Here is a 27,411-nt window from a genome sequence, read left to right as displayed (position 1 = left end):
ACCTAATGCATTTGAGTTATTCTTTTTATCCTTGCCTTCTAGTTTTATTTATCCTTTTTCAATACACTTGCATTATCATACAGAGTACTTTGCGTGTACATTTATTAATTCATTTTTTATATTCGTTAACTTATTAATTTGTTACATAGTAATACGCCACTAATGCACAAATGCACTATGCTATCTTTCCTTTTATTTCTACTTAAAATGACTACCGATGTCAATATAATCGCATACATCATAAATTTAATTACCACCCCAGAGAATACATTTCATCTATTGTATGAATTGTAGTATTTAGCATATATGATTGCACCACACAATTTTTATATACATAAATTTTTAAAGACTACTATGGTACATAAATACTTCAAATGCAATTATTTCATCATACAACTATGAATACTTTGACAAAAGATTATTATAGATTTATTTACACCTTGGATCAATTCATAATTAATCATTAAGCAAAAAAAAAAAAAAACATTGCACCCGCAAAATAAAAGTTGTTATTCATGAACATACTAAACCTGTGACAAATTACTTGCATCTATACTATGCTTTTTATTTGGGAATGATTTCGGAAACCTCTCATGAGGTTTCTGACAATTTCATTGAACTCTCGTGAAATTTGAAAAATTACGTTTACCTCCATTAATTCAATAGTTTTAGTAACAATATATTAAAATAATATTGATTTTGGCAAATTTAAATAAATACCCATAAATGCCCTTGTATAATGAGTTTAAATTTTTTCCTATACAATTATAAGATTATTTAGTACAATTATACGGAATAGGTGCCAAATTTTTTTATGTCCATATCTACTATTTTATAAACAACTATAATAATAATTTTATTATTATGATGGGAAACTTTTTCATGATATTTTATTATGGATTTAGATTTATAAGCTATAAAAAATATGTTGAAAAAATCATTTAGACTTTATTAATTTTTCAAGTAATGGAATTATCATAAATTAATAGTGGTTTTGGCCCATTTCTTTTTCATTTTTTGTCGGTTAAAAAAATGGAAACAAGATAAATAAAAATATTGAATTACATATAAAATTAACTCTTACAAAAATTACTAATTCGACATTTAATTACAATAGAAACTAGAGACAATAGTGACCGTTCTACAGTTTAATTGACGAAAAAATAACAACAACAAATAAGGAGGAAAAAGAATTAACAAATAATTTGGAAACTCATTGTAAATATACGTATACCAAATAAGAGAATTTCATTACAATATTTAACCGTTCAATTGTCTTTTTTAAATCTCAACAGAGGTATGTGTACTTGTTAAAAATCGTGGGGGATGTTTCTGAAATTACCCCTTCTACTAGCAAGCCTTTTTTAGGGGCCACTTGCAATTTAGTGTTCCGTTGGTCTCCGTTCTTAAATTAATCATCTTTCCACGTTTGCAATGATGCGGACGTCCAACTGGAACATCACAGATTTCTCGCCATCTGCTTTGACGTGGACGTCCAGCTGGAACATGTGCCGCTGCAACAACACCGGCTCAGCAATTCTCCTTTCCGTTTCCATGCAGCCTTGATTTCCGTGGCTGGACAGGTGCCAATGGATCGGATTTGGGGCAGGGACGGTCATACTGATGACCGTCCCTGCACGGTTAAGGGCCAAGATTTGCCCTCAAAATTTTATGCGGCTGAGATTACACCATATAACTCGATTTTCGCGCGCCAAGTGTGGGTCCCACCACTATCTGTTGTGAAAATACATCCTGTAAAAAAAAAGTTACACGATGTACAAAGAAAATTACGCGCAGTTAATAATGACTAAAATTGCTCTGGATGGTTGCACCTGCAACCGTCCGTGCCCCGAGTCCCAATGGATCCTTCATCTGGCCAGCTTTGCTCTTGGTGGAGACATCCGTACTGTCTCCATGACAGAAAAATCCTGAAAGTATCCCAAACAATAAAGGAAAAGAAAAGATCCGTGCAAATGCGCCAAAACCATTGCATGGAACCACGCAATCCGACAAGACTCAACCGCTAATGTGGAGGCCAGGCGTACCTGCCAGCAAATTAACGGTTACCACAGCAGTCTCATGCGATAAGTAACTGCTGACAATGACGTAGACGAAATAAGTAACACTTTCTCATCTATCCAAGCTCTTCACACTCCACCACAAATCCACAGGCTGACAATCGTTGCTCCCAAGAAGATCATATCTGCCTAAAAACTGACAAAACATGCATATTTGGCTAGACTTTTAGGTAGGGATAAGAAGTACTAAAAGAATAAGCAAGTGGGGTTGGTCTTAGAATTGAGAGGAAAAGCAAAAATGGGTAGGCAAGAAGGAGAAGAAGTGGTGGAGAAAATTGAGGGAAAACAAGAAGTTGTGGTTGTGAATCCAAAACCCAATAATGGATTCACTGCAAAGTTGATAGATTGGGTGGAAAAAGCGGTGGTGAAGTTGATGTATGATTCGAAACAGCCTCTTCATTATCTGAGTGGGAACTTTGCTCCCGTTGATGAAACTCCTCCTTGTAAGGACCTTCTTGTTAAGGGTCATCTACCGGTGAGTCTACTTAATTTTTAGTTTTATAAAGTTTGAGTATGTGATTCTAATTGGAATTGCTTTTAGTTTTGCGGGTTCTTGTGTTTGATGAATTCTATGATGATATCTATGGGAGATTTAGTGGTGTATTATGGTAGCTTACGGTTAAGTCAGTACAAACTGTTAGTGCTAATCTAGGCCTAGAGGCATTACACAATTCCCCCTCCATTTTTTACCAGATTAAGGACGGGATTAAATTGCTTTGACTTTGTTTGATCAAGCTAAGGGGTTACTTTTTACCAGATTAAGGTGGCATTAAATACGCCTAGTCATTGAACAGTAACTTGGCATTAGATTTTGAATTTCATGGTTCATGGTTGAGTAAATGTACATTCCAAGAAAAGGATTAAGTAATTAAAAGAAAGAGATTCTAGCAATGCTACCAAAAGGGTTAATTTATCCTCGAATGAAAGAAAATAGAGCAATAGAAATGTCCTATTTTCTATCCAGGCGCAGTATAAGCTAAGTAATTGTTGTGGTGGTTTCATGGTCAGTTATTAGCAATAACATCTCTCTCTCTCTCTCTCTCTCTCTCTTATTTTTGTTGACATGATTTAATTGCTAGGTGCACGCTTCTTCTTGACTGACTATCTGCCTAGTTTTTATTACTAGATGCTTCTTTTGACCTGATCTCAAGAGTGTATAAAACACACAATATTTGCTCTGCATGGTTCATTTACTGTGCTGTCACCGTAACCAATTTTGGCCACCTAGATGGTTGATGAAGTGGCAGAATGCTTTTTGGCAGTGTAATAATGTTTTGATGTGCTACAGTAATTTATAGGAGCACTTGTATATAAGAGTGCTTTTTGTGCAATAGCAAACTCTGAACTTTTGAGAGGAATTGAAGGATTAAGTGACTTGTCTTGTAGAGTTTGATAATGACCAAGCCCGTCATGTTCAAGTTCCTATATTCCAGATAAGTATAAGAATAAACTAGATGGTAATCATTGCTTCAAGCGCATATAAAGCAAATATTAGTGGCTGAAGGTGGCCAGATTAGCATGCTGGTGCTGGTAGAATAGCCTTTGAGATTGCCTTAATGATCAAGGAAGTTTCTTTCCTCTCCTTTCACTTTGTCTTTAGCCAATAGATCTAAGTAAAGCACTAATATGGTTTTGCAGAAATAATTGTTTGTGTCACTGATTACTTTAAGATGTGATATCTTTTAAACAAATTGAAAATTAGCTGCACTTTCTTGGATTTTGATGTGAAATCTTGGTTTCTACAGACAACATAGGCACTTTATAGAAAACGGGAAAGTGAATTGAAGCAACTTACGACTACATGATTGCTCCTTCCGAAGAACTGGATAATCAGGCATTAAGTATAGCATGTTTTGTAGCTAAAGAAATATGCAAATAAACAAATTGCATAATTAGAAACTTAATTACATGTGTTTATGTGGTGTAAACTTAGTGGAACAATTGGACATGGCAGATGCTGATAAAGTTTGAATCTTGATGCTTTAAAAGAGAATAAAAATGTGGACTCTACGCTGGTGATTAAGCTCTGTTTATCCAGTCAGTGGTGCTTGCTATGTGATAAATGAAAATCTTTTCATTGCAGGAATGCCTCGATGGCGAGTTTGTAAGGGTTGGTCCCAATCCTAAGTTTTCTCCTGTGGCTGGATACCATTGGTGGGTTGTTTTTCTTTCTTAATAGTTCTTCTGAATAGCCTCATTTCTACCACTGCTCCTAAATCTTCCTCCTGGACACTTGCATCTTCTATGAGACAAGGTCCAAGTAATTTATTTTCAGCATTTTACTTGCATGTGTGTTTCTGTTGTTGCGGTTCAAATGTATTTGGATGTTTATACATCATGCTAGGATGGAATGTATAGGTACATCAGAGAATTGCTGTATATTGCATTTCTCCACCTTAACCTCATGTTTCTCCTCTGCAGGTTTGACGGAGATGGGTACGTGTTTATGATTCTTTGATGCAAGATATAGACTACACATTCATCAGTTACTTGTGACATGTGACTGATGGACTATGAATAGTATTCCACCTCTCATTCATCTGACCCTGCAAGAAGTATAAATTGACCTATGTTCTGCCAAATTTGTTAGAAACTAAAGATGTTAAATATTTGTTTCACTTGATCAGAACTTCTTTAGCTCTTAAAGATTGGGATAAGAGAAAAATGGGCTTGCATCATCACATGTGAATATCAATTATTGAACACAAAACAGAGAATCTACTATCTAGGTAATGCACTTAAAGACCACTTTAGCTCCTGATGTTTCAAGAGAGTGATACAGTGGAGCAATTTACCAGTTTGATAGTGGAAAGAAATGTCAACTACCTTTACCATTCATGATCTTGACATGTATGTTTAACCAGAAAGAGAAACAAGTATGACACTTCTCTTCATGCATCTGTCATCCATTGTAGTCTGTTCGGGCTTTTTACGTTAAAAATTCATTTTGGATCACTTGGCATTTATTTGGTTTAAATTAATCTTTCTTTAAAATCATGTTGGATCTCTTTGGGGATTATTTTAAACTTCTCTTGCTCTAGAATGATTCATGGTATACGCATAAAAGATGGAAAAGCAACATATGTCTCCCGGTACGTGAAGACATCAAGGCTTAAACAAGAAGAATATTTTGGGGGATCTAAGTTCATGAAGGTATGTTTGCAATCTACACAAGTCATTTTGAATGGCTAGTCTTTTCTTTTAGTGGTTCTCACTTCTCTTTCTTCTTGTATCTTTACCTCTTGTTTCCATCTTAATAAAGGGACAGTTCCCCATGGTACTCAATAGCATACGGCTGAATATTTTAATCATTTAAGGGCTCTGTTTCTAGGAGTGCTGATTTAAGATTATGCATTTAATTTCAAAAGCACCGACTGTAATGTTAAGAAAAGTAAGCAATGGGATGTTATTTTTCTTTTGATGATTGACATAAAATGTTGACAATTGGAGAGGTGTTAGCAGTATTTCTTAGGCAAACTGTTGCCTTGAGGCTCAAATGTTGTGAATACCACCCGTGATAATGGAGAAAAGAGAAAAGAACCCCAGATGGGAAGAGAAAGACTTTTTCTCTGGCAAGCTTTCTATTTTAAAGCCAAAGACGCCCTAAGAAAAGAACAATTTTGTTGATGCGGAAAAATGTACCACCTTCTGTTTTAACACAGTGATTAAGTGTAGGTCCCTACTGTTAAAGGTATCTGCTGTTACTTCAAATGATTATCGGAGTTACTAAATTGGAAGTGTTGTGTGTTGAAATGGGATCTTTAACAGTCAAATAGTAGTAGTCCATTACAAAGAACAGTCAAATAGACTTAAAGTATTCCACAGATCAAATAGTAGTAGTAGTCCTTCTGTGTTCATCTAAATGTGAATAGTAGCTGTCCATTACAAAGAACAGTCAAATAGAATTAAAGTATTCCACAGGTCATGGTATTGTGTGTATGTCCAGTTTCTAGCAATTAAAACTCCAATTCTTATTAACATCAACTGCTGAGCAACTAAATTGTTAGCAATAATGAAGCATTACAATGCTAGTAGAACAAATTCTTAAAACTACCTATAATAACATAAAATTCCAAAATTTGATCATCCATGGGCTCAACCAACTTTAATGGTATGATTTTGATAGTTCCTACGAAGTTTATTAATCTGGTTTTTCCTGGAGTACTATCATTATATGGAACATATACAATACATTCGTTTAAAGTCCTTTATTCCCACTTCTTGCAGGTTGGGGATCTCAAGGGGCTGTACGGATTGTTCATGGTTAATATGCAAATTCTTAGAGCAAAGCTAAAAGTTTTGGATATCACTTATGGAATTGGAACAGGTAAAAACTTTGCACGCCTCAGTTTTGTTTTTGTGGCAAAGGCAGAAAGAGGGAAGAGATATTCCGCACTACCATACAGTATTCTCTTTTTTCCTCGTGTTCCATTTTCTGGGAAGTGCATCAGTTTCTTGTTTGGTTTTTGGCATCTAGATTAATTGTTTGAAAATCCAACGAGTAAAACTTTAAGATCGTTACCAATCATTTTCATGTAATCATTTGTAGCTTTATAGGAAAGTTGCTAATATGAAATATATTTTGGCTTATATTTCCAGCAAATACAGCTCTAATCTATCACCATGGGAAGCTCCTGGCACTTCAAGAGGCTGATAAACCATGTATGGCTGCTTTCTCCTCTCTTTTTATTGAACAAGTAAATGTGGTAATCAGTTGCTCTGGATTTTTTCCAAGGATCAATAATTGCTCCATATTTACTTGGTTTATTAACCATTTCTTGCTCCTCTGGGAATGTCTCGGTATTAATTAGATAAGCCTATAATCCTATTGTTTCAGTTTTGCCAGTTTATTTAGATGATAGATGATATTAAAATTATAGTGTTAGTTGAATCTTGTGATACTGAAGGATTTAGAGAATATAATCAACAACTTGGTTGCTTCATTCATATCTTATTTCTATTTTATCTGCAGATGTGGTTAGGGTCTTAGAAGATGGAGATCTACAAACTCTAGGCCTGCTGGATTACGACAAAAGACTGACACATTCCTTTACTGCTCATCCAAAGGTTGACCCATTTACCGGTAAGAGATATTCAATGAGTGTAAATCCTCAATTTCTTGAATTGAGCATGTGGATATCAATTTCATTATCCAAAGCTTTGGCTAGTTACAACTAGTTTTCCAGACTCTAGCATTTTGGGTCATTGGTTAGACTCCATCAGTTTGCTGGATAATACCCTAGGCTTAATAGGTTATACCAAAGCTATTCCTGTAGTTTTGTAGATTATGAGACTGACTGATGTAGTCTTTCTGTATTTGGTACCATATGTTCTCTTACAAGAGTTTTATCTACAGGTGAGATGTTCACATTTGGGTATTCACACACACCACCATATATCACATACAGAGTAATATCCAAGGAGGGAGTAATGGATGATCCTGTGCCAATTACAATATCAGACCCAATCATGATGCACGATTTTGCCATCACCGAAAACTATGCAATTTTCATGGATCTCCCATTGTACTTCAGACCGAAGGTATGGTGATCTTTCCTAGCTTTTTATAGCTCATTTGAAAGGCATACCATTTCACATCTCAGTTAGTTAAAGTGTCTAGAGAAAAATTGCCTTTCAAATCTGGCCATGTTGCTAATCAAATTGTAACCTAGGTAGATATGACTATCCAGGAGCCATATTGCCGTGTACCTCCTGTTCTCAGATTGGAAACACATAGAATCTCTGAAAGATGAAGAGTTCCGTGGAATTAAGATAATACATGAATAGAAAGAGAAGAGTATCATCCAGTGCAGAATTAGCAGTTCTGCTACTTCTTATTTAAGGGGGCTTTGAGATGGGAAAGAATTTACTCGGGAATCAGGGGATTTGTTTATCCACGTTAGATTTAATGAAGCAATTTGGTGAATGCCTGTAAATGTCATTGTATTGGAGTAAGCTCATTCGAAGCTCTGACTTTCTCTTGACCTTGTCATTTTTTTAAAGAAGAAATTAGATTCTAGCCTTGACAACTTCTCATTCTGGAATTGGAGTGATTGGCATATGAAGGAACTTTCCTATTGGAAGTTCTTACATTTCAGATTTACAGGAGCTTGAACATTGATAACTTAGTACTGTTTAGTTGATGCTCTATCAAGCATTACACGGAAGTCTAGTTGCATAAGGTATAGAACTTAAGGATTCAAAAAGCTGAAGAAATAATTACTTGTCAATCACATGCTCCAGTAAACCAAGATAAACCTAAGTATAAGACGGCAATTGGTCCATCGCTAGATGATGGCATTATAGTGCAAGTATCCAGAAGGTAATGATCATCTTTTCTTTGGTACTTTTGGTAAAGTACTGCAGAACACGGATTCTGTGGTTGGCTATTAGGTAGTAGAGGAGCATTGTTGGAAGTTGTCCTTTCAAATTGCTTCATGAAAGATGATGGGCTTTTCTGTTCTTTTTTTCTGAGCACTCTTACTGAATTCATTGTGCTTTTTCTTCTCTTCTGAAATTTCTGGAGAGTGTTCTCAGATATAACGCATACTTTGCTGGGATCTTCTGGAGCTTCATGTATGTTGCATTCCCTTTTTTGCGGGATATCTGGATGGAAGATGAACCTTTTTTTTTGGATGGAAGATGGAAGATGAACTTATTGAATCAACCTAGTATTTCTGTTTAACCTAAAGGCTTGGTTCTCGCATCAGAATTTCAATCTTGAATTAAATCCTAGATCTGAATAACTACTTAAGTTTGCCATCTCATCTTTCTGTGACTTATCCAAGAATTTAGATGTGAGTGATGTATATATTCTGAAAATGAGGGTAGATGAGGAAGTTCTGGATATATTCAATGAGATGTAAGATGGATACGCTCATTTAGATTTAGATTTGTTTGGTCATGCTACTTTGCAAAAGAGGAAAGTATATCTATAAAATAAGGATTTGTCAAAAAGTACCTGAATAGCAAATTGGTTTTAGTAAAGGAATCCCAATTTTCTAATTGCATAGTGCTTAGTTCTCAAGGGGATTGATACATGATTTCAATGACATTATAAATGATAAAGATGATTATGTTTGATATAACAAAGCACCAACACTGTACCTCCTATATTCAGCATTTGTAAAATTGTGATTAGCAAGTTTTGCTTATATCTCACGTTTGGTATTTCAGGAAATGGTGAAAGATAAAAAGCTAATATTCACATTTGATCCAACTAAGAAGGCTCGTTTTGGTGTTCTTCCACGGTACTCAAAGAATGATGCCTTGATTAAATGGTTTGAGCTGCCAAATTGCTTTATATTCCATAATGGTGAGTTGGTGAATTTTCTTATCATTTTGTAGTCATGAAACTGCAGTTTACTGCATCTTCTTTTAGGATTCTTGCTAACGAAACTGCAGTTTACTGCATCTTCTTTTAGGATTCTTGCTAACTACTGTTATGGTTGCATAGAATACTTGAAGCATTACATTTAAAATGATTGCAAGGATAAAAACAGCACAGTTATGGCTCTTGAATATCGTCCTCAAGGAACGCACGTTGATTGTTATACGCTGTAAATCTCTCTGATTTAGATCTTGCCAACACAGACAACTGTTCCAAGGGAAACCGACACAACAAATCTTGCAAAAGTGAAACTTGCGAGATTGAATTTGTTTATACTAAAGCAAGGCAAAACTTCTTAAGAAACCACATGTCTAAGCATGCTTCTTGAAATCTTGAATTTGCGAAGATTTTGGTCTTTAAGTGAAAACTCACTTTGGAGAAGAATGGAGGAGTATAGAGCCTTGGATAACTTAGATTGCATCATTTGCATGTATACAACTTTGTGAAGAGCAAGTAACATTTTGTTTTTGGAAATCCAACAAAAGTAGGTATCACTTCTTAAACACGAAGTTTCCTGTTTAATTTTCTAGTTTGTACTCCTTGCAAGAGGTATAATATTTTGGATGATCTTTTAGCTACTTCAACATCGCATTTGAACAGCCTGTGGTGCCTTTTGAATTAAAATCCTGTGTCTGGCTTCTTTAGAAGACTATAGTCAGAAAATCCTGCTTGAGGACTGAAATCAATAGACATGATTGGCAGAAAGACCTCTGATTCTTGAAACTCCATTAAGTTTGTTTATAGTATGGCAGCTTAGTAAAGTACAATAACGCAGGCTTGATGGCAGAACCCTATCAAAACTCAGGCAGACCTCCCTGAGAAAACTGCATTTCTGCTTGTTTTCTTTCATTGGCTTCTGAATATTGTAGACATAGTAATCAGTGACTTATGACCCACCATGGAAGTTTTGATCATAGTCTGGCAAGCTAGTGACTTCTACTTTTGCTTTGTTTATTTAACTAGGAATCTGAATACCTGTTTGTGGAAATTGAAAATTACTTCTTCAAGAGGTGCTGCTCTCTTGGCAATAACTAGGCCAATTTTAATGCACGTTGCAAAAGCATTTATACAAGCAGGGAAGATTGTAACTTGTTACGATTTTTGATAAAGAGATTTTTCTTGTTTAGTTGTTTGAATTGTTATAGAAGTAAAAAACTAGATTTAGTTCCAGACAATAGGTCGACACCACTATATACATACGCATTCCAAAGCAATCAATGCAGTAAACAATGGCTTTGCTTCAGTATCTTTTCACCTTTCTCATTGTGCTGTTGTTGTACGTATGCTTAAGTATCAAGGTTTAATTACCTATCACATCTTAGATGTTTCCTGTGCATGACTCAGCACCACTATATGCCTATATGGTTTAAGAGTTGAAGATTGCACCTTCTTAATAAACAAACTGATTAACGCCTATTGCCAAAACTCAAACTTCTATTGTTTAAATTTAGTTTGTCATGATCATGATCTGGGAAGATAATTGGACTTTGCCTTTCTGGTAAGCAGCCAATGCATGGGAGGAAGGGGATGAGGTTATTCTTATCACTTGCCGTCTGCAGAACCCAGACCTGGACATGGTTAGCGGCATTGTGAAAAAGAAGCTTGAAAACTTTTCAAATGAGCTGTAAGAGAAATTTAATCCCTTGACTATATTGACCGTTTCAGCTCATGCAAGGTGTTCCTAAATTGGTTCTACTTGTCAGGTATGAAATGCGATTTAACCTGAAAACTGGTCTTGCTTCACAGAAGAAACTATCAGAGTCTGCAGTAGATTTTCCAAGGGTGAATGAGAGCTACACTGGAAGGTGGGTGCTATACTTCTGAATTGTTTTGAATTGGTCTGCAGCTAATATAAATTATACCATTCTCTTTATGTCTGATATTTAACAGTGGATGTGGATTATGCTAGTAATCAATGGCCTTATGAGGGCAAGTTAAAATTTTTCTCTGAGCACAAGAAGGTTCTCTTTTATACTTATCTGATGCTTTTGTTAATCTGTCCTAATGTTGGCTGGGTTTTTAATTTCTTTATCAAATATTATTCTACACTTCTGAGTTCCATCTACATGACTGGATCCACTTCTGCAAGCACAGGAAACAACAATATGTATATGGGACCATATTGGACAGCATTGCCAAGGTCACAGGGATTGCCAAATTTGATTTGCATGCTGAACCAGAGACTGGTAAAACAAAAATTGAAGTTGGTGGTAATGTTCAAGGTGTCTTTGACCTAGGACCAGGAAGGTTTGGTTCGGAGGCTATCTTTGTTCCACGCCAGCCTGGTATTACATCTGAAGAGGATGATGGCTACTTGATATTCTTCGTACATGATGAATCGACTGGGTACTTGTCTGACTCTTCCTACACCCAAACTTTGAAATAATTGTCATCATATTTCTCAGATGCAAACACTACTAGATTACAAGTAATCACTGTACAATCTCTAACAATATATTGTGTGATCTTACTTGGTGATTTCCTTCAATCCTACAATGTGTTTCCTGTGCCTGTTTGCTTCAGTACTGAAAAGTCTAGTCTCTTTTTAAATTGTGTAACCAAAAGATAGAAATTGCAAAACAAATGAAAAGAGAATTAGAAAAGGAGGATAAGCTTTAAATTGTAAAACGCTTCATATCAATGTCTTTTTTGTTTCTTTTCTTTTTCTCTTTGCGTTTTATGCTTGTATCTATGCTGAATCATTGAAAACTGGGGGTAGCACTTCTGAGGTGGCATTTTTGTCAGTTTAATTAGTCATCATGACGGTTCAGGTAATTAAAATGCTTGTAATAGTCTCATGTAGCTTCAGGTACTGGATATGAGTATTTGCTGTCATTGCTATGTCTGTATTTGCTGATCTAGCTAACCTGAATACTAGCAAATTACTCAGGCAAGAGGTTAAGTTTAACAAGTGTATCTTTGAAAGCAACCAAAGATTGCATGTATTCAATCAAGACTGTTCTGTTGTTCTTTCTTCCAACTGTCTTTTCTTTTCCCTTTTCTTTAATGTGTTCTGGGTCTTCTTCCTTTTTAGTGGTGAGGGCCTCAAGAACCATACACTCCAAAGTGTTCTCTTCCTATCCTGTATTTGTTTAAGAAGGCAATTCCTAAGTTTATGGATGATCAAACGAACTTCTCTATGTGGCATGTATCTCAACCTGATCTCAGATGTAATCTACAATTTACATGACAAAAATCATCATCTGATAACTGCAGAAAGTCAGCTGTAAATGTGATTGATGCAAAAACATTGTCAGCTGATCCTGTTGCTGTTGTTGAATTACCTAATAGAGTTCCATACGGGTTCCATGCTTTCTTCGTGACAGAGGTCAGTTATAATTTCCTTATTTCCCTTTGTTTACTATGCATTTTCTACTGTAGAACAATTAATATTACTTCAGAATCAAGTCTATGGCAATGGACACCTTTTCTATAGAAGATTTGCCCTCCATTCCTCTGATTCTCGAAAGAAAGCATCTTCGGCTTCTCTTACCATTTCTTGCAAGTTAAATCTTCCTCATTGCAGAATTCTAGGAACAAGCTTGCCCTTCTGAAGTTATTTCATTTACTTATTGTTTCCTCTGGAATACCTTTGGTATAGTCGTCGTCGTCGTCTGATGTGATCATACTGGTAATTTTGACAGGAACAACTTGAAGAACAAGCAAAACTTTGAGAACAACGAGATGAACACTATGAGATTGCTACATACCCGAGAGGTGGAAGCATATGCTGGACCATGTCCTAGAGAGTAAATGGTTGCATGTTATCACATGCCAAAATGATTGTAAACACTAAACAGAGTAATTGTAACTCTACAATTCTATCCGTTTAGTAATATATTCATATGATCATAACTTCAGATATATATATTTTGTTTGGTTTTTTCATTTGCAGGACTAGGTATCACTGCATTTTTTGTCTCATGAAAGATATCTTGACCTTTTTCTTTTCTTTTACCTGCTGTGATCTTCTGATTGCACCAGTTGACTACAGATGCGGATCTCCTGCAGTTGAAGGAGGTACTGCATTATGCAGTGGGCGGTCCAAGATCCGGTCAGAGCAGCTCGGCTTGATCTCGGCCATCCATGTCCAGATTCACTAGCCGTCGGAATCGGGCCGGGTCATTCCGTCGATCTTGGACCATTCACAACACGGTCCAGTTGCGCTGCATTGTGTGGTGGATGGTCAAAGATCGGGCCAGAGCAGCTCGGCTTGATCTCAGCCGTCCATATCATAATTTACTACAGCCAAAATCAAGTTAGGTCATTTCTGTCGATCTCGGATCGTTCATAGCGCAGCCCGGTTCCTCCTGCAATCGCAGAGGAACTGAATCCATTGACTGCCCTTTATCACCGGTTCCCACGAAATTAGCCTGATCGTCAAAGGCTAATGTAAAGAGGGTTAACCTGGCAGTCCAATTTCAACGCTCAAAGGTCTTCCTTCATACAGTGATATAAAAATGGAAAAAAATTTGATGTATAATCACTGTTTTTTTTTTTTTGCACGCATGGCAGAGAGGGAAGGGACTAGTTGATGTTTACTCTAAATTTGTGAGGTATACAGCAGTTTTTCCAAGCTCATTTGGAAAAATAAGCCAAACTTGCTCTCTCTCACAAATTATGTCAAAGCTAGCAAGGCAAGGGTGAGTTTGCCATTTGAATCTATTTATTGGCTAATAACATGACATTGGAATTGATTCTATAATTAGGTGACTCAACTCAAGAGTAGAAGAAAGTCCCTAACAAGGCCTCAATCTAGTGATTAAAATTGAAAATTTATAAATTAGATATTTTAAATTCAAATTTCACTATGTGAGCTATTTTGGATTCGACCTGATTTGGAGTCTAAAGGAATGTTAAAACTAAAAGTTTAAATTTCTAAAAACAAATGTTCAAATTTCTATTAAATAAGTCATAAAAATTTAAGGCAAACTGGCTAAGAATTTGCTTACTGTACAAGTGTCTACTAAATGAGGATCCAAGGAGGTGCCAACTTAGTTGAGAATTAGAAATTATTGAATAACCATTAAAAATTATTATAGCATTCTCATTATTACTTTGACAAACTCCTAAGGAGGAGTTTTAAGCTAAAACCCATCCAGTCCACCAGCAAAATCAGAAATCTTGCTAACAATTTAGGGTTTAGGGAGGATTAAGTCCCCGAAGGAATAGGATTAAGTTCTTTTTTAACTTGTAGGTCAAAGGTTCGAACAAGGGTTCAAAACTTATCTACAATAAAAAAAAAAAAAAAATTAATGGAGGTGTCAAAACAGTCCTTTGGTTTAGTCGGATAGAATATGGTGGATTAGACTATAAATATATTATTATTATTGCAACAAAAAATATATATACAGGGTTTAGGGGCACCAACGTAATTTGACAGTACCAGAAATGTTTTGACAAGAAATACGGTGGTTGTTTTCATAAACAGCCAACAAATTGTTTTCAAATGTTTTGACAACAATTCTACATTTGCTTCTGAAACTGGTTTGGGGTATTCGGTTTGTCAAAATCTTTCTTCTCCTCCTCTCTTCTCGTCAATCCTCAATCAACCCACAACTTCAAAGAGAAAAAAAACGGTAAGCTCTGATCTGCATTCTCATTTATTTCTTTTTTTTTTGGGAATTTTCTCTATAAATAAACCTATAATTTTGTAACTTTTTTTTTCCCTCTTTGTCCTCCCAAGATGTCCTTCTTCACTGTATCTTATCCTAGATTACTTTGAGCTTGCCAATGGCGGTCTCGACAAAATGTTATTTGCATTCTTTCTGGGTTACGTGGCAGTTCCTCATTGGCTTCAAGAATGACTGCTGGCAGAGGACTTGCCTCGTCTTGTCTAGTAGTATAAAATTCCCCAGCAGAGTTGACTGTTCACTGGAGTATTGAAAATTTTACTAGTACACGTTATTGAATTCTCTGAGCAAAAAAAGATTAAAAATTTTTGCCATTTTTTACTGTTTTAAACTAGGACTCAGAAGTTACTAAACGCGTCTTTGACTCAATATCAGCTAGCAATTTCCACCATTTCTGATCAGTGGTGACTTGGAATTTAGATTGGTAAGGCATGCAATTTTCTCCCGATTTCGTTGCGTTTGATTTTTTTTTTTTTTGGATGGTTTCGTTTTGATAAGGGTTGGAATTGATTTTTTTTTTTTAAATGAATTTGGTTTAGAGATCAGATGATGGCGGATACGGGAAATCCGTCAAGGTATGTGAAGTTGACAAAAGATCAAGCCCCATTAGATGACATCAAGCCAGGCGAGCTAAATCAACCCATTGAAGTCCCTCAGGTATTATACATGTATAGAAGTAATATTTGATTTCTTTCTACAAATCGTGTTTTTGAGGTAATGCGCATTGGAGAATTAAGGCTTGAGTGTTGTTGATACGGGTTTTGATATAACAAAGAAAAGATGATAAAGATGATGGTTTTGTATAGGGTATATTACCTATGAATATGGTGGGATGAAAGTGTCTACATCATATGTTTTCTTGGTAAGATTTTCGTGTAATAGTCTGATCCTGTTATCATGTAATGTGGATACAGCAGTTTTATGGTGGGAAATGTACCATTTGTGCCATTTGTGCAGGATCTGAATCTGATGGAAGGAATTAGTTAGTAGACCTTCTTTTTTACATAATGTACCTTTTGGATTGGACATTTTTAATTCAGGTATAGGAAAGAGAACGGGGCAGGGAAGAAAAAATTTTTTAAGTTGGGAAAAGTATTGGTGTTACCCTTCTCCTGTTCTCCACCCCCTCTGCTTCTGCTTCTCAAGTGCTCAATTTGCATCATGCTATGCACAAATTCAGAAACATTGTTTTTGTTTGATAATTTTCATGGTTGATAATGACACGTTTTGGATTTCTATCTTCAAATGGGCAGTTGGAAGTTCGCAAGTGCAATGAATGTGGACAGCCTTTACCTGAAAGCTTTGAGCCTCCTGCAGATGAACCATGGACAACAGGGATTTTTGGCTGTGCTGAAGATACAGAAAGTTGTAAGTTTACCTGGGGAACCACCTTTACTGGACCCTGGGGAAAAAATATTTTTGTCTAATATGTGGCTGTCATGAGCTTCATAACTCGCTATCCAGCAGCCAAATTTTGCTGCTACATATCCCATGTTTTGAAATCGGTTATCCTTTAATCCCAAGTTGAATGTCTAATTACTTAATTTTTTTTGGTCCCTAAAGTACTCTTTTTTATCTTCAGTGGAAACTTTGAACTACAAAATTCTGGTTCCTGGAGATACTGTATTCACAAAAAGTCATATCTACTTACCTTTCAGTTGAAACTGGTATTAATCCCATATATCGTCATTGGATAATGAAATTTTGATTAACTAATGAAATTGGCTCTCATTTTCCCCCTTTGTCTTTAAACAAATAACGTTTGGGAGTGTTTGGATAGGGTATTATTTGAAATATTATTTGGAATAATTACTGTAGCACTTTTTTGTGATGTGATGTATGTGAGATAAAAAGGTGGTTGGGAATATAAAAAGGTGGGTTGGAAAATGTGTTTATGATGCAAGCGAAATATTATTTGGAATAAGTTCACTATTTATTTCCTAGTCTTCCATGATAGGCCTGTCCAATTATATCAAGACATTTTATTTGAAACAGGAGTACATCTTTGGTATGACATGAAGTTGTAGTCTCTGCATCCTGAGTAAATTTTAGATGTTCTTTGTGGATTCACGCAACTATAGTCCTGTCTCTGCCTTTTGGGTAATAGTTGTTGAATTCGGAAGCTTGCTGAATTATTGCGGATGCTATATGATTGTTTTTTGGTTTAGAGCAATGTCTTTTGTTTTATTCTTTAAGAACAAGATCTTCTGTTTTTTCGTCCTTATAATTAGACTTGCATATGCGCTTGTTTCTCCAATTCCACTGGTCATTTTCTTCTAATGATGTATTGCGCTGTTTGACGCATGTTGCTACTTCATCTATCTCCTTAGTTTTAGTGCTGGATGTGTCTTAAAGCATCAGATAACTGTAGAATAGCTTGGAATTTCAAGGGTTGTACTTCATTGAGTGCCAACCGCATCTTACGTCATATTTGCATTGTTTTGTCTTAGCAGTTGAGAGTTTGCTTCATTGTACATTTCATTTCCAACCACAATTTACTACTTTTTCTGTGACTTTCCAGGCTGGACAGGACTTTTTTGCCCGTGTGTCTTATTTGGGCGCAATATAGAGAAGTTGAGAGAAGATACTCCCTGGACGACACCTTGTGTTTGTCATGCTATTTTTGTTGAGGGTGGGATTGCACTTGCGGCTGCAACAGCAGTCTTCTATGGCATTGATCCTAGGACGTCATTTCTTTTTTGTGAAGGCTTGTTATTTAGTTGGTGGATGTGTGGAATATACACTGGCCTTGTTAGACAGGCGCTACAGAAGAAATATCATCTCAAGGTAAACACCCATGCTTCTCTTTGCTTTTGTGTGAGCACTAACTAAGATAAGAATCTCGAACTTGGTTTCTTCTGTCATAAGCTGTTGAATTCAAATTTAATTTGATAAGACACACCCTCCTGAAAGAATACATAACATTCCAACTGTTAAATTAAAAACTGAAAAGATGACACCCTCTATACCTATCACCTGGGTTATTCGTGTCAAACAAAGAATCCTCCATCTAAAGACATCCTGAAACTTGCTTTCATGGTTTTCTGAATTATTAGTACGTTACACTATCCAATTTGTTGGTGGCTCTTGGTTGCAAGTTCCTCATTTGTTTTTCTCCCTAATTGAGTTATCCGTCTCCAATTCCCTGTATTTCCTGACTTCAGTATTATTCATGTTCAGCCACACCTTTTTATTTCTTATACCATATGGAGATGCTGTAATTGGATTTGAGGTCTAAAATAATCCCTGCCACATGTTGGCTGCATGATGACTGTTTTTACATGAGATTGAGTATTTGTGTCATTCAGTCTATGTCCCCCCACCCCCCACCCCCCCCCCTTTTTTTCTCTTATGCACTGGGTGCTTTATTCTTTGAACATTTTTTACTGGCTTTTGGGAGCAAAGAATGAAGCTTTTAAGCAGTGAATTGGTTTCTAAAATATTTCAATTCAATGCTTATCAAGCACCTCAAATTTGCTCATGATTCTTACTGGATGAGCGATCAAAAAAAGGTACATTTTAGAGAATATGTCTTGAAGCTGTATGTTAGACTCATGCCTGATGAAGTAGAGAGAATGTGCAGCATGTTATTTATGTTTGCCGACAAATCTTATACTATTCACTACTTCTGTAGAACTCGCCATGTGACCCCTGCCTAGTACACTGCTGCACGCATTGGTGTGCCCTGTGCCAGGAGCACAGGGAGATGAAAGGCCGCCTCTCTGATGATGCTGCCATGCCAATGACCATTGTTAATCCTCCTCCCATCCAAGAGATGGCTGCTGTTAGTGATAATAGGGAATCTGTAGCATCCTCCAGAAATGGGACTGAGCATACTGCTTTAGAGATGCAAGCTTTGTAGTGGCAGAACTTCACAGGAATGTTTGTCTCGATGCTACTCTCTCTCTCTCTCTCTGTGAAATTCTAAAGAGTTATACTTCATACAAAACTAAAGAAGACGGTGTTCAAACAGAATTGCATTGAAAATGATTATAGAATACTAGATTTGTTTTTCATTTTCTTTCATTTTTCATGTTTTCCTTTTTCTTTTCTTTTCTTGCTTGCCTTGTTGCGGCTATATAGGGGTGGATGTCTGAGGGAAGGGGGCAGCTGAAGTTTGAACGTATAGATGCTTGCCTGGCCTGATTAACTTGAAACTGAAAAGGGTACAAAAAAAGGAGCACAAAAAGGAAAGTAGCTTATTGTTTTCCTAATCAAGAAACAAATGGAATCTGAATGGCATGCCTTTTTGAGTGACTACTTTGACAGCTGATTTCCATCCTAATTCCTGGCCGTTGTGGTTTGCAGCATTGAACAAATTACAGTTAAACAAGAACCTAGCCATAATTGTAATTCCACACTATCTTCAGAACTCTATGCTTAACCCTCTTTCGTAGTATGCAAATCCATCCACACACTTGCAAAGTCATGGGTTCCAAATTTTGATTTCAATTAAGTGCTGACATGAACATAACCCCTGCAAGGTAGGAATCCTAATTTTCAATTTAGTTGAAATCATAGAGAGCTATAGTAGAATAGGTTTATAAACCAAAGGAGTTAAATTGAACATATAACAAATCACAAAGAGTGTTTTTGGTACTTTATCCTTTTTAAATTAAAATTGCGGTATCATCCTTCTGCATATTGTACAAGTGCATCAAGTTGTCTATTCACAATTGGCATTAACAGAGTGTACACAAAAGGAGAATCAAACAGAGAGTGGAAGGTATCATCCATCAATCTTAGACAAACCAATTTCAATCCAGAACGATATCACTTGAGTTTGTTGTAAAGAGCTCTGAAATCTTCCATCAACCATGCTACGTACTAAGTTATCTTTCTTAGGTAGCAAGAGATGGTTCTTTAATCATTTTAAGACCATCCCAATTCCCAGATTAGTTTTGGCTGAAGATGCGAGGCCAGGCCAATATCAGGCAATTGTCATCACTGCAAGCTTGGCTTGAAATCTTGCTAGAAGATAAATGATTAACCCTGCCCGGATTTGAAACAGCACTCTGAAAGTGTGTCGCCCTCTTCTTTCTTATCACAATTTACATATACTAGCTATTTCTTTTTCCTTTTAGTTGTTAATTTAGAGAGCAAGGGAGACAAACAATAAAAGCTACAAAAAAACATTTACAGACATTCGTGACAATCCCTCAAGTCCTGTATTAAGACGAGTAGAATCTCTAGCCATGACAGCTCTCCAGCTACCATTCTTTGAGTTGTAGTTGCAATGAACACGAAGGCCTAAAATCTTTTTCGAACAAACTACTAACAAAGGCATTCAAAAAAAGAAATATTGAAAGATGCAGAGAAGCTTTAAGGGGGAAATATCCATACCAGATTGCTGCCATTGCACAGTTTGGCACTTTTTTTTTTCCGGATACGATAGACCTCCACTTACTCTATACTAGGGGGCAAGGGGACGTGAAGAGGCCCAAAAAGAACTTAGAGGGAACTGAATTACTACCGACCCAAACGGATGCCTATGCACCCGCTGACAACATTTCCAGGATGCTTATATAAATTCTTGTAGAAAATCCTTAAAGGGTCTCTCTGAACATCAAAAGACGATAATGGTCAGTGTTACAAAGTACCCAAGACAGACACACATGGATTTTAAAAAAAAAATTATGGAAGTATCTCTTCAGGAGGTCTCTCTTCTGAGTTCCGACCAGGCAAATCATACACTTTCTTTTCCCTTTTCTTAGCTGTTGGCTCAGTTTCTTTAGCCTCCCTTCTTCTTTTTCTCCTCCTCCTCCTCACTCTTCCTCTTTCTCTGCACCTTTAAACAAAATAAAACCATATGTTTTTGGGGGGTGGATAGAGACAGAAAAGAACACCATAATGTGTACCAAAAAAGAACCTTATCAGAGGACTCGTTTGAGCTTTTCTTTGGAGGGCTCTGCTCAAAATTTATCTGCTTCTTCTTTCTTTCACTCTTTTAGTTTCTTCTTTTCTGGCTTTGACATTTTTTTTTGGGTGGCATTTTTGGGCTTTTACCTACTTAAAGGAATCTAAAGTTTCTTCATCTTAGCCTTTAACCCTCTCCTCCTCCATTGTTTTTGCATCACGTCCACTGGATGAATGATATTAGGAGAGCAACATTAATAGGATTCAAGTTCAGTTTCGTTTTCTATCCCGTCTGACTTAATTTTGTTGGTATTTGCTTCTATATTGTGAGTATACCCCTTTTAAGTAAAAGGTTCGGTGAAACGAATAAACATGAAAAGAAAAAGGAAATTTAAGGGAATGTCGGAAATTTCTCAAAAAATTGGCACATTTAGAAGAGAAAGAAAAGAAAAGAGAAATAGCCTCATAGAGCCATGCTCGGTCTCAAAGTCCTCAACCAAGCGAAAGCAAATACAAGCTCTTTATGGCATTGTCAGTGTTTCAATCCTCATGAACTCGTGCTAGCAACCTCTTGATTCATGAACACATATCCGACTCTTTCCTCCCATCATTTTTTTCTTCCTCGTTGAATTTTATCAGTGGGTCAAGAAAATTCCAGGGAACAAATATGAGCTCTTCTGAAGAGCCATTAAATTTTATTAGCAGGTCAAGAAAATTCCAAAGAACAAATATGAGCTCCTGTGAAGAACCATTAATCAAGGACAAGGAGGTTGAGGAGGAAGAATCATTATTAAGCAACGACGATGATGATGATGATGATGATATGTTCTTCAGAGAATTGAAGAGAGTTACCATAAATCATGGCGACTTCTCCAACGAAGAGAAAACAGTTGCAGATATTTTACTGCAACTTCCTGGACTTATAAGAACTTGTCCTAGAGTTTCACTGAACCAGTCATGGCTTTTCAAAAAGACAAGATCAGGGATTAATATTTTGTCCCCTCCACCACCCAGTCCACAGGATCATGATACCATCAGTGAGGTTAATTTAATTCTGTGCCCTCTTAATTTGTCTATACTGCTGTTATTCATGAGGATGCAACATCAGTCAGAAGAGGCTTTTGCTATTTATGGTTTGGTGTCACAATAATTTCCAACATCTCTGGAAAAATGGTCATTATGATCGTTACAAAGGAATGATTATAGGGGGAAAAAATTACAAGAATGCAGGGAAAGGTTATGACGACGCTAGTGCATAAAGGGAAACTACGGTTGTGATATTAATAAAATTTCTGATTAACTTGAATTCTCTATATCAGTAACGGTCGAATTTCAGAATTGCTGAAAATCGAAGGCCTTTACATTTAATTAAAGATTTCGTCTCTTATCTGCTTCTCTACCAATGACTTGGTAAAACTTTATTAATTAATCTACATATCCCAACTGTTGTTATCGAAAAATTTTCAATTATGAAGACAAACTCCAAATCTTCATCTATAAATACCTAAGCAATTAACTCTGTGTTACCATCTTACTAACAAGTGATCATATACTTCTCGACAAGTCCTGTTGATCATTTGGGCTATTTTCATAGCAATCTTGATGCTCTATGCTGCTGTTCTTGATGGCTTTGCTTGTGTTTCTTGTTTCTAGTTTTATTTAAGGTATATGTTGGGCTTTCTTGATTTTCTTTTTTTTTTTTGTATGCAGTCCAAATATCACATTAGTACATCTTTGTTGTTTTGCTTGGAGGTTGTTGCGATTGTATTTTCTGAAAAGTTTTTGGAAAAAAATTATTGTACTAATATGATATGATTTATGTCAAATATAAATATGCTGTCAGTGTATATAAAATTTATTCATCCAAATACGGCCTTGTATTCTTGCATTAATATTTTATAGGTTTTCCGGTTGACGCAGGAGTTACGTCACTTGATGGAACAGAACAATATATTAAATTTGGTATGTTCTTTATTCTACTGTGTAGTTTTCCAAACAGTTTGAGTTTCTCTGAATTGAACTAAAAAAAATTGACCTACTTTTACCATTTAGGAGTTAAAGAAGGTTTCAATTTACCATGAAAAGCAAAGGGTTTTCAATTTGCTGTTGAAAGAGACCAATGAAATGAGTTTGCAGGTAGCAATTCCCTTAAAAACCGTTTTCGTTACATTTCTCCTTAATAAGAGATGTGAATTTTTAGTCATAGACAAATTGGAATCTTGTAACAGGGCAAGAATCCAAAAGCAAGTTACAATACATTGTCAAATAAAGTGGAAGTTGTTGATCTTAGTCCATTACTATTTCAATTGGGTGATGAACAACATCATCAACCAAAACAGAAGCTCATCGCCAGAATCAAGAACAGAGAGTTGCAGGAGGTGAAGAAGGATCAACAAGTTTAAAAACTTGAACAGAATGATCATGTTCTGCAATTTGACTATCAAACATCATCAGCCAATGGAGCAGAAGCTCCTCCTGATCAAAGGGCTGCAATGTGGTGGGGTTGTTGAACCATCATCACCAAGACTAGAAGCTGATGGTCTAAATCAAGAGCTGCTGCTATGTACAGATGTATGGATGAAGTATTAGAAATCCCAGAAACTGATTAAGATAAGGGCTGCCAATGGGACTGAGTATACTAGTTTAGAGATGCAAGCTTTGTAGTTGCAGAACATCTGGAGTTTCTCTCTGTGCTATATTTTTTTTTTCTCTTTGCTATTTGTTTGCCTTGTATGCAGTACAGGAATGGATGTTTGAAGGCAGAATACATCTAAAAATTCTAACTATTTACCTGGTTGCCTGCTTTGATTAACTTTTAAGTCAAGGGAACCACAAGAAAAACGAGAATAATTTATTCTGTTTTCATCAAGAAAGAAATGGAATCTGAATGACAAGTCTTAAAAATTAATATTTTTGCGACTGGATTACCAGAAAAGAACCAAGAATTATTTGATGAATGAAAAGAAAAAGAAAAAGAAAAATAATATGTTGGTTAAGATTTGTGAGTCACCACTTTTTGACAATAGATTTTATGTTAATTTCATGGCTGTTTTGAAGTGCAACATTGAAAAACAAGAAGGTAGGAAGCTTAAAAGGGTGTTAGGGGTCAGTATTTTGTATAGACCAACACAAGCAGTAAGTTGACTGGCAGTGTAGTCAAAATATATGATTCCAAAATTGAAGCCTTGGACTTGTGGCAAAGACAAGTGTGCTTGGATAGTATATTGTTTAAAATATTTACTGTCGTGATTTTTATAATGTAATATATTTGAAATAAAAAAAATCATTGGAAATATAAAAAAAACTTAGAAAATGTGTTAATAATACAAATAAAATATTATGGGATAAATTCAGAAACCTCCCCTAAGGTTTCACGAAATATGACCTAGCTTTTCTGAGGTTTTTAAAATATCGTTTGGCACTCTTGAAGTGATTGTGAGATCATGTGTCAATAATATTAAAGGTGAAGGATTGTCAATAATACCCTCATATTTAAATTTTCTAAACTTGTTTTTCTTTATCTAAATTTTTTGCTTTGCTTTAACTATGTATATACATACATACATACATACATACAAATGTCAATGAAAATATAGAATTTAATCAATGAAATATTCAACGCATTTAGAGAAGAATAGTTGCAAGTTCTTTTTTTCCCTTTTTGTGTTTCACAACTATATTTATCTATTTATTTATTTATTTGTTCCTATTCATGTAAAGCATGAGAAAAATGAAGTAATTGAAGCTCTGAACTTTGCGGATTTTTCAAATTCTGAAATTTCTTTTTATAACAAAAATTTCATCTTTCACACCCATAAAAAAGTTGATTTATTTTGAGTAAATTCTCTGTGTGATATTAACGTTGGATTTCATCTAATGTACAAGCTTTACATGCTAATTGCCTTCAACACTACGAAAGATTTTATTTGTAAAAATGGTTTAAAGAATAGTATTTACTTTTGCTGTCTCTCTGTATTATAGAAGTAATTATTCTCTGTAACATAAATCCTTATCAACTTTCGTCCCCTCAAGCATGGTGAGCACAATTAGTCCAATCCAAGTTAGCAGCTCGACTGTAATCATACCATACGCAACTGTTTCACCTCACTTAATGTTTCCCTTCTCCGTGAGTGTACCCACCCGTGATCTGCTTATCGCAGTGGACCCTTATGATGAACTTGTCCCGTCATGTTTTCTCCATCTGCTCTTTCAGGAAATTTTACCATTGCAGGCTTCTTTGTATCATTTCCTCGCATTCCTTCTGGCATTAGGCCGGAAGATAAGGAGCCACCAGAGGCAGCTTGCACATTGGGATTTGGCCCTGCTTCCATTATTTTCTGACCGACTGTTTTTGCTAGGCTTTGCCGGCCAATGGGCATACTCGACAGCACAAGTGTTGAAGAGCAACTGTAAACAGCTGAAAAATGAGCCAGGACCTACCTATCCTGGCCCTGGAATGGGATAGCCTTTCTGAACTTTGTCAACTTTTTTCTTTCCAAAGGGAAAAAAAAACATACAAGAGAAATAAAAAAACAAGAAAGGAGGGAAAGTGAGAGAACAAGAAACTAAATCAAAAGAAAAATTAAGGCTAAGGTAAATGAATCTTTGTAATGATTATTTGGAAAAAGCAAACATATCCCTCAGAATGCCTAATATCCACCTGGGAAGAAGCTATGGTTCCTCAACCTAAGCAATCAGGATTGCCAGAAGGGAGCACCAATTTATAGTCACAGCTTTCAGATTACTAAATGTTTCATCAGTGGGATATCAAAAGTTTGATATAATTAGTCAAGAATGAACCTCCCACAAATCTTGAAACTTCAAATAAATGAGAAGAATTTAAATTTAAAAAAAAAGAACCAGAAAATTTCATTTAAAACCACAAACAGGAACCCCAACAACTATAAAAATCAAGAACAACAGATATAAAAGAATGAATGAATCAGAAAAGTGGATCAAAAGCAGATTTGTAAATGCAAAGATTAAGAAGAAGAGAGGGAGTACCAGCTCAAGTTTGCTGCACTAGAAGAAGAATGAAACTGAAGTTCCTAGGGCATTGTTTGGAGCAGACGAAGCTGTGATTGTGGGGAAATATGATATTTGTTCTCTTTCTTGTGGGCCTAACAAAACGGATCTGTGGATTTCACTATAGATAGGCTCGAGACTTACTTTGGTTTTGGGATTGCCTTTTGGGTTTTCATGTGTGGGTCACAATTCTTTCTGAATGTGTTTCTTCTTAGGAAAAATCACCAATTTAGTCCCTAACCTTTTTTTATTAGTGTCAATTTGATCCCTATCTTGTAATTTTGTCCAATTTAGTATCTAAACTTATTTTTCACTTCCAGTTAAGGAGCGCTGTGGCGGTGCCATCAAGAAAATCAAACCTGACCCTTAATTGACCGACAAAAGAGGGTATTTTTGGAACATCACTAACGGATCGATAATTAAATGTGTAATTCGATAAATTACACACCAAATTAATTGAAAGAGAAAGGCAACGGTGAAATTGGGCTAGGGTTCAAAAGTTCATTTTAATCTGCCAAAGAAACTAGTGTTCATATCTGCCAATTCTTGGAACTGGTGTTCAAAATCACAGCAAGCAAAATGCATTGGAGGAGAAATTGGACCAAAGAAACATCAAACTCAAGTAGTGATCAAGGTACGAAGAATGGGAGCTCAAATTTATCAGAATCAAGGAAACAGCTATATAAAGGGAATGATGAATACCACAATAGAGACAAAATTGTGTGTTGCAATTGCCATGAGCAATGTTGAATCGTAACTTCATAGATAGAGTCAAACCCTTCAAGAAGGCTTCATGGCTGCAAAAATTATAGGGTAAATATTTTTCTAAATTTTTGTAAATGTTTTGTCTAAATGTATGGTCTGAATTAGCACTTGTGAATGCCAAAATGTGGCTCTTGTAAGTTTTTTTTATGGTATGATCCATTCTTGCCACAGAAGACAAAGAATGTGATGGCTTCACTGTTAAGGGAACTTAGAAGTATTGAACGTGAAAATGTAGCATTGAAGATGGAGATAAGCAAATTGAATGCAAAAATGAAAATGGCTTGTTGGCATGTGTCTGCTTCTGCATTATAATTGTAGTTGTTCTGGGTGCAATGGAAGATGAAAACAGGGGGTACTGGAATTAAAAATGTTGAACTAGAGCTGAAGAATGGCGGACTAATGCTTGTAATAGAATTTCTTGTTGTATATCAGTTATTTATGTGTGCAGGATAAAGGTTTTGAGTTGTAATTTTGATCAATTTGAATATAAAATGAACTAGTTTGTTGGAGTTTTTTGGTATGATATCTATGGTGTTGATTGTTTGTGGAAATGGCAGAAATGCATACATACTAATAGCTTCCGTAATTTGAGCAGTCAAAAAATTTTTTAGAGAACTTTTGCTTCATGTATGATATTTCTAAAGTCAAACAAGATAGCTGATGT

At 35.9% G+C, this 27,411-nt stretch overlaps 2 protein-coding genes, 1 long non-coding RNA gene and 1 other non-coding gene across 5 annotated transcripts; 2 read left to right on the top strand and 2 right to left on the bottom strand.

The window, feature by feature from the left end:
* Positions 1-2,155: 2,155 nt before the first annotated feature.
* Positions 2,156-13,356, top strand: LOC113732263 (carotenoid 9,10(9',10')-cleavage dioxygenase). Its single transcript, XM_027257944.2, has 14 exons — positions 2,156-2,553; positions 4,162-4,232; positions 4,500-4,514; positions 5,120-5,231; positions 6,306-6,405; positions 6,678-6,740; positions 7,051-7,161; positions 7,435-7,619; positions 9,255-9,393; positions 10,975-11,092; positions 11,172-11,273; positions 11,563-11,814; positions 12,685-12,796; positions 13,113-13,356. Exons 1-14 carry the CDS (start codon positions 2,317-2,319, stop codon positions 13,140-13,142), a joined length of 1,647 nt encoding a protein of 548 aa, XP_027113745.2. The 5' UTR covers positions 2,156-2,316; the 3' UTR covers positions 13,143-13,356.
* Positions 13,357-14,895: 1,539 nt separating this feature from the next.
* LOC113732262 (cell number regulator 6) lies at positions 14,896-19,117 on the top strand. 2 transcript variants are annotated; one of them, XM_027257942.2, is made up of 6 exons: positions 14,896-15,047; positions 15,437-15,525; positions 15,641-15,758; positions 16,355-16,469; positions 17,623-17,888; positions 18,736-19,117. In XM_027257942.2, the coding sequence occupies exons 3-6, from the start codon at positions 15,648-15,650 to the stop codon at positions 18,961-18,963; spliced, it is 720 nt and encodes a 239-aa protein (XP_027113743.1). In that variant the 5' UTR covers positions 14,896-15,047; positions 15,437-15,525; positions 15,641-15,647; the 3' UTR covers positions 18,964-19,117. The 2 variants fall into 2 exon arrangements, with proteins under 2 accessions (XP_027113743.1, XP_071936361.1); XM_072080260.1 differs by having other exon boundaries at positions 14,916-15,047; positions 15,155-15,525.
* A 5,738-nt stretch (positions 19,118-24,855) lies between these two features.
* LOC113732261 (uncharacterized) lies at positions 24,856-26,207 on the bottom strand. Its single transcript, XR_003458707.2, has 2 exons — positions 25,962-26,207; positions 24,856-25,448 (listed from the first exon to the last, which is right to left on the bottom strand). It is a non-coding gene; the product is annotated as an uncharacterized lncRNA (long non-coding RNA).
* Positions 25,593-25,722, bottom strand: LOC113733557 (small nucleolar RNA snoR130). Its single transcript, XR_003459066.1, has one exon. It is a non-coding gene; the product is annotated as a small nucleolar RNA snoR130 (small nucleolar RNA).
* Positions 26,208-27,411: the final 1,204 nt, after the last annotated feature.

Source organism: Coffea arabica, chromosome 2e (genome assembly GCF_036785885.1).
Source record: "Coffea arabica cultivar ET-39 chromosome 2e, Coffea Arabica ET-39 HiFi, whole genome shotgun sequence".
NCBI lineage: Eukaryota > Viridiplantae > Streptophyta > Magnoliopsida > Gentianales > Rubiaceae > Coffea > Coffea arabica.
The sequence above is the reverse complement of the archived record's forward strand: the minus strand, read 5'-3'. Positions and strand labels throughout refer to the sequence as shown.